The 10432-nt window shown below is 43.2% G+C and overlaps 1 protein-coding gene across 8 annotated transcripts; it reads right to left on the reverse strand.

Moving 5' to 3' along the window:
- caprin2 (caprin family member 2) lies at window positions 1-10134 on the reverse strand. Of its 8 annotated transcripts, none has more exons than XM_086269705.1 (22): window positions 10003-10134; window positions 9202-9448; window positions 9075-9137; window positions 8903-8989; window positions 8293-8531; window positions 7954-8036; window positions 7551-7652; window positions 6871-6908; window positions 6581-6763; window positions 6112-6153; window positions 5890-6018; window positions 5688-5772; window positions 5071-5172; window positions 4060-4109; window positions 3861-3968; window positions 3682-3783; window positions 3457-3597; window positions 2705-2846; window positions 2453-2626; window positions 2085-2146; window positions 1308-1359; window positions 1-1185 (listed from the first exon to the last, which is right to left on the reverse strand). In XM_086269705.1, the coding sequence occupies exons 2-22, from the start codon at window positions 9433-9435 to the stop codon at window positions 566-568; spliced, it is 2838 nt and encodes a 945-aa protein (XP_086125831.1). In that variant the 5' UTR covers window positions 9436-9448; window positions 10003-10134; the 3' UTR covers window positions 1-565. The 8 variants fall into 8 exon arrangements, with proteins under 8 accessions (XP_086125831.1, XP_086125835.1, XP_086125833.1 ...); XM_086269709.1 differs by having other exon boundaries at window positions 1-1140; window positions 2513-2626; window positions 9202-9451; window positions 10003-10118; XM_086269707.1 differs by having other exon boundaries at window positions 2513-2626; window positions 9202-9451; window positions 10003-10118.
- Window positions 10135-10432: the final 298 nt, after the last annotated feature.

Here is a 10432-nt window from a genome sequence, read left to right on the forward strand (position 1 = left end):
TGCTCATCTTTTATTTCAGCAAGAGACCTCTTTTATACCTTCACAGTAGACAGTGCTACAATTTTGCCTTTAGTGTTTGACACCACACCCACCACCAAGAACAATCCTTTCCTCAGTAAGAATGAATGATAGGAGCACAGCATCAAGCAAAGTGCTGCAAATACAGTTTGTCAATTCACCTGATATGTTGAACTAAATGAATGACTTGAGGTTAACATCTGGTCAATGCAAACATTCATTGAACAAAAAGGCACAAAATGATTCCATTCTTGCAGGTGCCGCTTTACAGCAGACGGTGTAACTGTATCAGTCAAAGTGGGAGTTCATCACAATGGTTTTTATTTGGTCTGCCTGGTTTGTCAATTGGTAACAGACCCCATTTGAAAACAGGTAAGTTGTGTAAGTGGTCAAAGTGTATAATCTATACTCTCACCCATGTTGTGAACAAGTTTTATGCATTAGCATGCAGCCTGACCACTATACTCAAACGTCAGTGCAGTCACCATTCAATGCAAAGCAAACAGTCCACACACTGGAAGAAGAGTCCCATCAGGCTGACTGCTACTCAATCCTGGTACAGCAGAAACCCAGAGAAGGTGCTGTACTTCCAAGTGCTGCCATAGATGGCTCCACGATGCAACCTGAGCCACACCTGGTCTCCTTGGAAAAGCGGCAAAATGGCGTGGTTGCTGGCCGTTTCATGGTCTGGGGCTCCATCGTTGGCGTATGCCGACACCATCACCTCCTCGTTGCGCATGAGGTTAATGTAGAGTGGCACATTGATGGCAAGCTTCAGGATGTGGAAGATAAAGACATAGGTTCCATTCACAGGGCAGGTAAAGCGGCCAATGTGGGTATCGTACATCTCCCCTAGGTTGCTATGGAGCTGGTCAAATACAATCGGCTGGTCGAGATTTCCTGGAGCGAAGTTGGCAGTGCGAGAGGCAGTGAAGGCCACTCGCAGAGGCTGGGAGAGTGGGTAGAGCTGCATAGGCAGCAAGGCGGTGTGGTGGTGTCCATGTGGAGTGAGTGGGACCTCCACAGTGGAAACAGACAGGGAATCCCCATGACCCGAGTCCACAATTGTGAACGCTCCCTCCCTGTCTGGGCTGCTCACCTGAGAAGAATCACTCCAGGCTGCTGTGGAGTTGAGATGACACAGAATGCCATGTTGATTATTTTTAACTGCAGGAAGAAAACATCAAATCCCAAATTTGAGAATTTGGCTGTGGAAATATGTTGGTGGCACCAAACTTAAAATCAAAAATGGAAGTGGAAGCTGTAGCAGAAAAGACAATGGTTCCTACCACTGTTGTTATGTCTCCCTGCTCGCCTGTAGTTGTGCTGGTACCCCGAGTCCTGAGAAAAAGGCCACAGAAGCACAACAGTGACTTTTACACAGAAGGAAACAAGGACAGAAGATGCACTTGGTATAAAATCTAAGTTGAAAAATAAAAATTCTGTAAAATGGAAAATTTTGCATCTCTGTGGTTTTCTCTTTTCAGTTGATTTTCATGGAATGGGCCCTCTATACTTCCTGCTTTGAATCTAAATTGTGAGCAGCTGTCTGACACAAACTGGAATTTTATATTTTGTTATTACCTTTAAAAAATGATTTTATATAAAAGTCAGGCATTGTTCAAAGCTTTTGGTGAGTGCTGATGATTACTTGTTATGGCAACCAACACAGTCAACATACCCCACAACTGTTTGCGATTGTGCAGCCTACTTTGTATAAGCAAATACACTTCTACACACCGCTTCTGATGATCTACTTGATTATGAATTTTAAAGCTGCAAACTTCCTCAAAACAGATTGTGCTTACAGAAAAACTGCCCCCATATAGAAACAAAACGTGTTCCTTTTCCACATGAACAGACTAGTATGAAAACTGCAGGACTTGAATAAGTTGTGCTTTTACTTAGTGAGCAGCTTCACTTCTGTAAATAAATTTATTTGCTTGTCAAGTAGGTTTCCCATCCTTTGCTTGGGTCATTTAATGAAATGCCTTTTTGGTTTATGGCCGTATTTAATCCATCATTTGTGCTGGGATTATAAAATGTTAAAAGATAGGTTGACTTACTCTAGCTGCATAGAGGAGGGGACCAGAGTCCCTGAGATGAGTTGGAGAGATGTAGGATCCTCCTGTAATCAGAAACTAGTTTAAGAAAACCTCAGTTTAAATTGTGCCAGTTCACAAAGATGCTTGATGAGAAGGTCATAACCCCACAATATTAAGGAAAACTTCACACATAAAAACACTTTGTGGTTGTAGGGAAGAAGAACTCCCTTAGAACAGGACGAGCCCTTCTGCACAGAGGCACAGCCACAGCTTGGAGTGGGGTGAGGAAACGCACAACAAAAAAACCACCACAAACAAACCAAAAACGAAACAAAAAACAAAACAAACAAAAAAAAAACAAAAAAAAAAAAAAAAAACAAGACCAATACCTCGTTGCCACCCAGAGGAGCGAAAGGTTTGAGCCAGTGCCTTGCCACCACGTGCCATACCTCTCACAGAGCCTCTGGTGTAGTATGATTGGCTGGGTCGAGTCACACCACCCGACTGGCTTGGAGACTGAAAGATCTGTCCACCATGACCCACCGAGTAATCCGACTGGTACACTAGAGAAAATGCATCTCGATGATGACGACCGGTCTAGCAGTGAGGACACAAAGCCAAGAATGCAAAACTCAACATACCTGGCTGTGCCTCCTCCTCTGAGAGGGCAAACTCGGGTGGTGTCTGGGTGCTGGCAGTGGTGTATCTGGGCTCAGTGAAAACAGAATCTGGTTTATAGGTCACCTCCCCCGTCTGAGTTAAGGAGGTGCTCACTTTAAAGACCTACAGAAAGCAGAAAAAACACAACCAACAAAAACCTCGAGGAGCTGGTTTTTTTTGGAAGTCACAAAACAGACATTGAGAAAATGTAGGCTAATGAGCTTGTTTAGCATTCATACATCCATAAGCTGTATGGGTGTTTAATAGTTTGTGGTACTAACTATTAAAATATTAGAATCTTACTTTCCAGAACTGAACCACAAAAATATTTTAGATGAGATGTCAATTTTAAATATGATGGTTCATGCACATGGTTCTCAAAAATTACCCATCTTAAGACTTCCACCAACTTTAAGTTTGTGAACACCCAGAGACTACAGCTGGAACAGCAACACATGTTCAGACACCCAGTAAAATGGAGATATAATACCCACTAACAGCCTTTGACCCATTTGCTGACACCACAAGATCTTTAATCAGAATCTCTTATCCTGAGCTGCACCATGTGTGAGAAGTCTCAGCTCTATTTCTTGCGTACAGTGAGATCTTATCTCACCTCATTTCTTTTTATATCAACACCGTCTGAATCGCATCTCAGAGAGGAGCTACAGCCCTGCACTTTGACTTTAGCCACCAATGATCAAAGTCTGAATGATACTTTGATGAAACTTACTGACTGGATGTTCTGAAACTGTGCAGAGGTCAGAGATCGCCTGGTGGGCGGTGTAGAGAAAGTCTGTCCCTGAGGGGGGGTGGAAGTGCAGGATGTTACCCCATTACAGGGCGACTGCTTCCCTGAATCTGTTACTGGTGTCTGGGAAGGTTAAAAGAAACAAAATAAAGTATTCTGGCAACACTTCACAGAAGAAGTTCTCCGATGGTGGCTAAACTAATCTACCATAGGACAGCTCTTCTCCTCCAGATTGCTGGAGGCAGTCGACTCCCGGCGAAACAGTGGCGGTGAAGGAAAAATCTCTTTTTCAGCCAACTGGAGAGACTCCTAGATTGACAACAAAGCTTAAGAGAGGCACACAGAATGCAGAGTATAACTTTATATTGAAACGAATGGCTCCTTACATGAGGTAGGGCCTTTGGGGAAAGTTCTATGTCACAGGTCTCCAGGCTCCGATTTCCATTGGTCAGACTGACTCTGCGCTCTGTAAGCCTGGTGGGCAGTGGAGTGGACTGAATATAGGAAAGGTGGATATGTCACAACTAAAAACTGTTCTCATTTTTAGTCACACCTGCTTTGTTAAAAAGGAAAAGAGCTCCTTACATGCATCGCTTTGGGTAGGACATCAATTGGGCTTCTCAAACCTGCTTTAGCTGTTTAGGTGAGATGGAAAACAAAACAAAAAATATTAGGAAATTTATTCAAAAAAAATCTAAGCAATATTTCTTTTGTATGACTAAAAGACCGACAAACTGCTAAAACACAAATCACATTTGCATATACTGCTAGTACATTTATAGGCCACACCCAAGCCTGCAAGCGCTTTCCTGAATATTACGTTTAGAATAGATTTAAATGTCTTTTTTTTAGTGTATTTCACAGTTCTGTCTTAATCCTACATCTCCCTATAGCAGCTCAACCCCTTCATAGGAGCATTGCCACGCTAAATGATGAACACATTTTTATTGAGTACTCAAATGGCTTTTTAGTCACACTGAATCGGGGGAATTTGAGGTTCAGCATCGAGCCCTAGGATGGACGTGGAGACTAGATGAGCTGGGAAGTCAAACCACTGATCCAAGTAGAATGCAACCTGCTATACCCCCTGAGCCACAGCCAGCCACGCTGACAATCACCTGTACACCTGGTAAGGTCCAGCACACTCGAAAAGCCTCCCATCAGTGATGTTTCCAACACCAGTCAAGTTCATCCATCTCAACCCTGACAAAACAGAATTCATGTAGTCATCCTTTAAACTCTCCCAGTGAGTTTATTACTACACCGGCCCCTCTCACCAGTGACACCAGATCATCAGCCACCAAGACTCTTCCCATCCAGGTTTGCTTCTTTCAATTTAGATTGTTTTATTTTTTAAATTTAAACAAAACTATATTGGATCTTTAGTACACAATCTAGATAAGGTTGGTGTAATTATACCAGACTAAGATGACTCCATCCTAACCACCATCTATTCAACATTCTGCCCTCTAAAAAAAAAAACAAAACAAAAACAAAGTTCAGATCCATCAGGTGCAAAACCAACAGACCAAAGAACAGCTTCTACCCGTGGGCTGTGAGAACCATAAATGCAGAGTGAGCAGACCTCTCTCATACCATCACTTTGCCGCTGCCATTCATTCCAGTCCCTGTGCAATATTTCAGCAGATGTGCAACTTCCATCCCTATCCTTCGTGACCAAAGCCCCCACAATGCTTCCTGGAAGACAAACATTGTGTAGTGTTCTTATATTTTTTTAACTTTTGTGGTCTTGCTACCTTATTTCGCTGTGCGAGCAACCCTACGATGACAATAAAAGTTCTAATTTTTCTCTTTAAGTACCCAGTCCTTCCAAATTGATCTTTATATTGCATCATGAGAACTATTAATCACTGCTGCATTAGCAAGCTTTACAATGATCCCAAACACACGGCCAATGCAGCAAAAACATACCTTTACCATTAAAGAGTACTTTGGTTGGATCTCTTAGTTTTCAGAGTTCAAAGCTGTGCTGGTCAATGCTTGTTGGTGGCACCTTCGCCTAGATAAGGACAAAAGGACCTCCTTCCATTGAACGTAAGCTCTGTTGACCTTTGATAAGCTTCTTTTAAAAAGGTAAGGCCCACCTGTGCAGTTTCTTTCATCTATGCCATTTTAATTGTTGCATTTTATATGATAAAGCACTTTGTGACACCTGAGAATAACAGACCTTGTTAATTTTTTTCTCAATTTACCCAGAATGGAGGGAGATCCAGAAGGCTGTCTCTTCAGTCGGAGCTGGTCATTTGTAGGCGAGCTCTCACCATCTAGGAGAGAGTCCTGAACAGGACAGCATTAAAAAAAAAAAACAGAGCAATAAACCTTCAGTCACTGGCAAAGCTGAAAACAACAATAGTACCACCAGTTACACACAGAAAGTTGCAAACCAAAGTCCACCTGCATAAAACTGAAGGAGCCATGGATCTTTGTCATGAGCTCCTCGAGGTGTTGTCTTCTCAGGATGGGATCTTTAGGTAAGGCAGATGCAGAACTGAAAACTTCCACAGGTATATCCATGCCAACTACCTGTCAGGAATTACAAGGGGCTCATTTGTACACCTAAAAATATTTACAGAGCATCAATGTGCGTGTCTGGTGAAGATCAGCTGTTCAACTCACCAACTTTGAATTTTGCTCCTGTTTGGCCTTCTTCTCTTTCCTCTGGGAAGAATAGGATTTGAATCACCTGAGCTTTTGAGCCAATACTGGCAGATCAGTTCTTGTAATTTAAGATCAACGGACTACTTTCAATAAGTGCGCTCACCCCAGAGAATTACAGTACATCTGCAGCCCTTCCTTATAATAGCGAGTCTTTGCTGTCCCCTCCCCCGAAGTAATGCAGTCACTGGAATGTTACCTTTGCTAAACTACAGCATTAATGTTTCGTTTTATTCGTATCTCTACCTACTGAGCTGTTGTTCACAGACAGCCTGTTCTTCACCATGAGAAGAGGAATGCATAAATCATGTTATACTTCCGTTCGATTCATTCTGATACTAATATAATGAATAGTCGTCATCAAGTCACCCAGTTTTACTCGTCATTGCAGATGACAACTGAAGAGCAAAAATGTTTGACTATATTTTACCAGTTTGCAGTCTGCAGACTGCTTCCTTGTGGTGGATGGAATGACTTTAGGTATTAAAGTGGCAGCTCCTCTCCATGGTTTGAGGACTGCAGTTTGCGGTGATGAAGGTTCCCCTGGGAGCTCCATATCCCAGCAGTCAGGAGGGTCCTGCTCCTTCTCACTCACGTATAGTCTATTGAAAAACTGGCATACAACAGAGCAGTGGGTTGGGAACTGTTTGTATATAGAGCATTGAAATGCAGTCGAAGGAAAGGGTGGGGGAGGGGACCCTAAATGAATATTGGGCTTACCTCCTTTGAAACTTCATTTGATTTTGACTTTAGTATGGCTGACAGGGCAAAGCAGAAAAAGAAATATGGAAGTCAACTTTTTCAGGGAAAATATGGCAGTTACAGAAATACATTTCATGTAGTGATGCCTTTTAAAGCTCAGCTTAAGCAGAAACAGGGCAGGAGTGGGATCACAACACTGTCAAAACTAACCTTGGAGCTGTGCAAGGGCCAGAGAACTGTTAAACAGGAGCCCGAGGTGGGACACCTGATGCCAATACAACTACACAAAAGGAATGTAGATGGCTGCAAGTCGCAGTCTAAACAAGCAAGAAATCAAAGCCAGGAGGGGCCGTAGTCTGAAATCTCTCACCTCCCTCTATACGGTCTTATATTGCAGATCGACTAACTCATTTTTCAGCACATGAAGTTGTTCTTTGCCTGCTACAGGTTCTGGTACTTCTAGCTTACAGAACACAACAAGGACTGCCATGGGCATTTCCAAGACAGTACAGTTTGTGTCAATTCCTGGACAGGAAACTCAGGAAGCACCAAAACAATGTCAAGGACCACCAAAACTAACCTGGTCAACCCGCTGGTAGGAAAGTACAAAATAAAAACCTAAAACACCGATCCTGTAACACATGCAAGGTTTTTCATGGCTGAAAAGTTGCTATTGAAATGTAATTATGGAATCTTACGAGTGTGGCTGGCTGAGCTCAGGACCACCTCTGGAGGAGGTGGAAGACAACTGAAGTACTCGCAATTCAACAGCCTGGTGAGCTCCTCTTTCAACTGTTTAACTGAAAAGGAAAAAGAAGGCAAGTAGTAGGGAAGATATTCTTAGTAAGGTAAATCTATATGCAAGAATATCCATGTATACCCTGAAAGGCTGAAATAAAAGCTGTGGATTAGAGAAAAACAGAAACAAAAACCTCCAAACACCTTCAAGAGGCTGAGGTGGAGGTTTATGAATATTTTGCTGTGTTTTTCTTGCTGTTCTTTGAATTGTAGACATTGCTTTTTGCAGCTGGTTGTAGGGCTTTGTGTCTAATATGTTAGAATTACAGGAGCTCTAGAGATCTTTCCGGTTTTTGCACTCACACGAGGATCCAGCCACCGGCTTGTCTTTTCCCTCCAACAGGTCCATGTAGGCCAGAGCCGCCTGCTCCATTTGCTCTTGTAAACTACAGCGAACAGAAAAGAGATGTCAGTAGCTATATCCTGAAATTCAAGCCACCCTGTGCCTGACATCTACAAAAATTCTATGTCAACACTCAACTTCCACTCAAGGGCAGAAAACTTGGCTCAGAATTTGTGGCCTCCTGAAAATATTGTGACATGACCAATGAGAAGTGAAAGACTCGGGTCAGAAGTTTCAGTCATTTCAGTTGCTACGTCACCTTCAAAGGAGGAAGTTCACCATCTTATGGTCACTCTCACCTCAGTCTGTTATCTCTCTTGACTCCAAGCAAGGTGGTGAGCTGGCTCAGACTATGTAGCTGCTGGCCTGGAACGCATGGTGCCTGATTCTGGCCGGCCAAAAGGTCTCTCCTGACATGCTCCTTTTGCAGGCTAGCAAGGAGGTGCTGGACCTGGAGTACAGTGGCCAGACGTCGCCTCTCTTCCTCCACTATAGCTACTTGCTCCTTCTTCATGGCTTTCCTCTGGGCCTTAATCAGCTGCAGGGGAGGATTAAAGGAGTTTTCAAATTCTATAGCTAGTTGTGAGACTTCTGACTATACAACAGTTTAATTTATATAATGCATGTGAAGACATGAACGTGCATTTATTTACAAAGTACAGTTCAAATGCAGTTTTAGACCAGATCGACATCAAAACAAAAGGAAAGACAAAAACAAAACAAAGAGCACAGGTTACATTTCTAACTGGGTGGGCAGCCTACAGCCCACCAATATCATCAGATTACCAGGTGTAATTTTGGATATGCTTATCTAATGCACCGGAGCCAAACACAGCACAAGCAACCTAATACCCAGGGCATAATAACGCCTCGCCAGGATATAAAGACAAAGTGACCAGACACATTTACATTCTGAGTCAAGCCATCCAGGGTTTTGTGGAGCTCTCGTGCAAAGTCCAAGTTGTGCAGCACCTCCTCATACTTTTCCACAGCCGCCTAAAATGGAAATGGAAAGCTCAAATCACCAGTGCAGGTTCTAGAGACAGAGCTCATTTAAGAAATCACTACTAGCTGGACTCACCATTTGATCTTTGTTTAGAACCTCACCCTGCTTCAGTCTCTTCCTGTAGCCGAGCAGTTTCAGCTGTGGGGACAACACGCGTCACAAACAGCAGGCGCCCACTTTTACAGCACTGTCAGAAACTTACCTTCTTTTTCTCTAGGTTGCGAATTTTGTGTTTGAGGCAGATGAGGCCATCTTCTATGTAGGTTTCATAGCCGTAGTAAGCAGTGGAGATTTCCATGTTGAGCTGCAGCGTGTTCAACCCAGCAGGTGAGCCCATCTTCAGGATACCATCAGTGACCGAGTCCTCTTCTCTTCCTTTTGACTTCTCAGGTGGAAAGGTGATATCCAGGGTAGGTGAAGGAGATAGCTGCACCATAGTGAGCTCCACACTGCTATGAAAAAAACAAAACATCATCAAAGCTGGAGAGGAAAGATCCTGTTGTTGCTTGCAGTGTTTCAGTAGAAACAGTGGCTGGGTGGACAGAAGAGTTTGGGCAGCCGCCAACCCCGTGACAAAGCATTTATCCCGGCCACTGAGCAGCCGGCTGTCCCTGGATGAATCATGAAAGGAGCAGAAGCAGAAAGCGCAACAACGCGAACAACGTGCGCAAAAAGATGGTTTTTGTACATTTTCATTTGAACTAAACAGCCTTGTTTAAAACATCCACGTGATTCATTTTAGCCTCACTTGTTCTGCTGACTTGTCAGGGATTCATATCAGCAGAATGGGCTTCATTAAACAACATATGAGGAATTACAACGTTTGGCTCAAGGTTCCTCAGGCTGCAGTCAAATCCCGATTAAAAATCCACGCAAACTTTCCTGCAGATATCGCGTCAAAAGAGCAGACACTTAGCGGATCAGAACTTTGCCTTCATATTGTCATCATTTCAAATTGTATCACTACAGACGCAGCAGCGTATCATTTCAAACAAACACCCACCTGGTAGCTTGTAAAAATTCCCACAGGAAGTGCCGCCGGACAGCTGCAAGCTCCAAACCAATCCCCCTCTTTTCTAACCGCGATGTTCAGCTGGCAGAGGCCACGCGGGTGTCGGCTCACACCTTTATATACTCTGCCGCTTTACACATGCCCTGCTGGGGCCGAAAGAAATCAGCCACCCCACATCCGGTTCTAGTACCTGTCGGTGACCAGACCGGATTCTCTCTGAAACATCATTACATCACTTTATAACAATATTTCACAAGTGAGTTGATGGATGGAAGCATTTTGTGTGTTTTGTTGTTGGTATAAATAAATAATTCAACTGAATCATGAAACGAGTTCACACGCTGTTCGTTCATGACATAGTTCTGTTTAAACCACAGACTGTATTTAAAAGATAGAAGTAGTCATCTCTGCATTTAGAAAC

This window comes from Aulonocara sp. 'chitande type north' Nkhata Bay, linkage group LG17 (assembly GCF_057382095.1).
Source record: "Aulonocara sp. 'chitande type north' Nkhata Bay isolate Kocher_YH1m ecotype deep benthic linkage group LG17, A_spYH_male_GT1.1, whole genome shotgun sequence".
NCBI classification, from domain to species: Eukaryota; Metazoa; Chordata; class Actinopteri; order Cichliformes; family Cichlidae; genus Aulonocara; species Aulonocara sp. 'chitande type north' Nkhata Bay.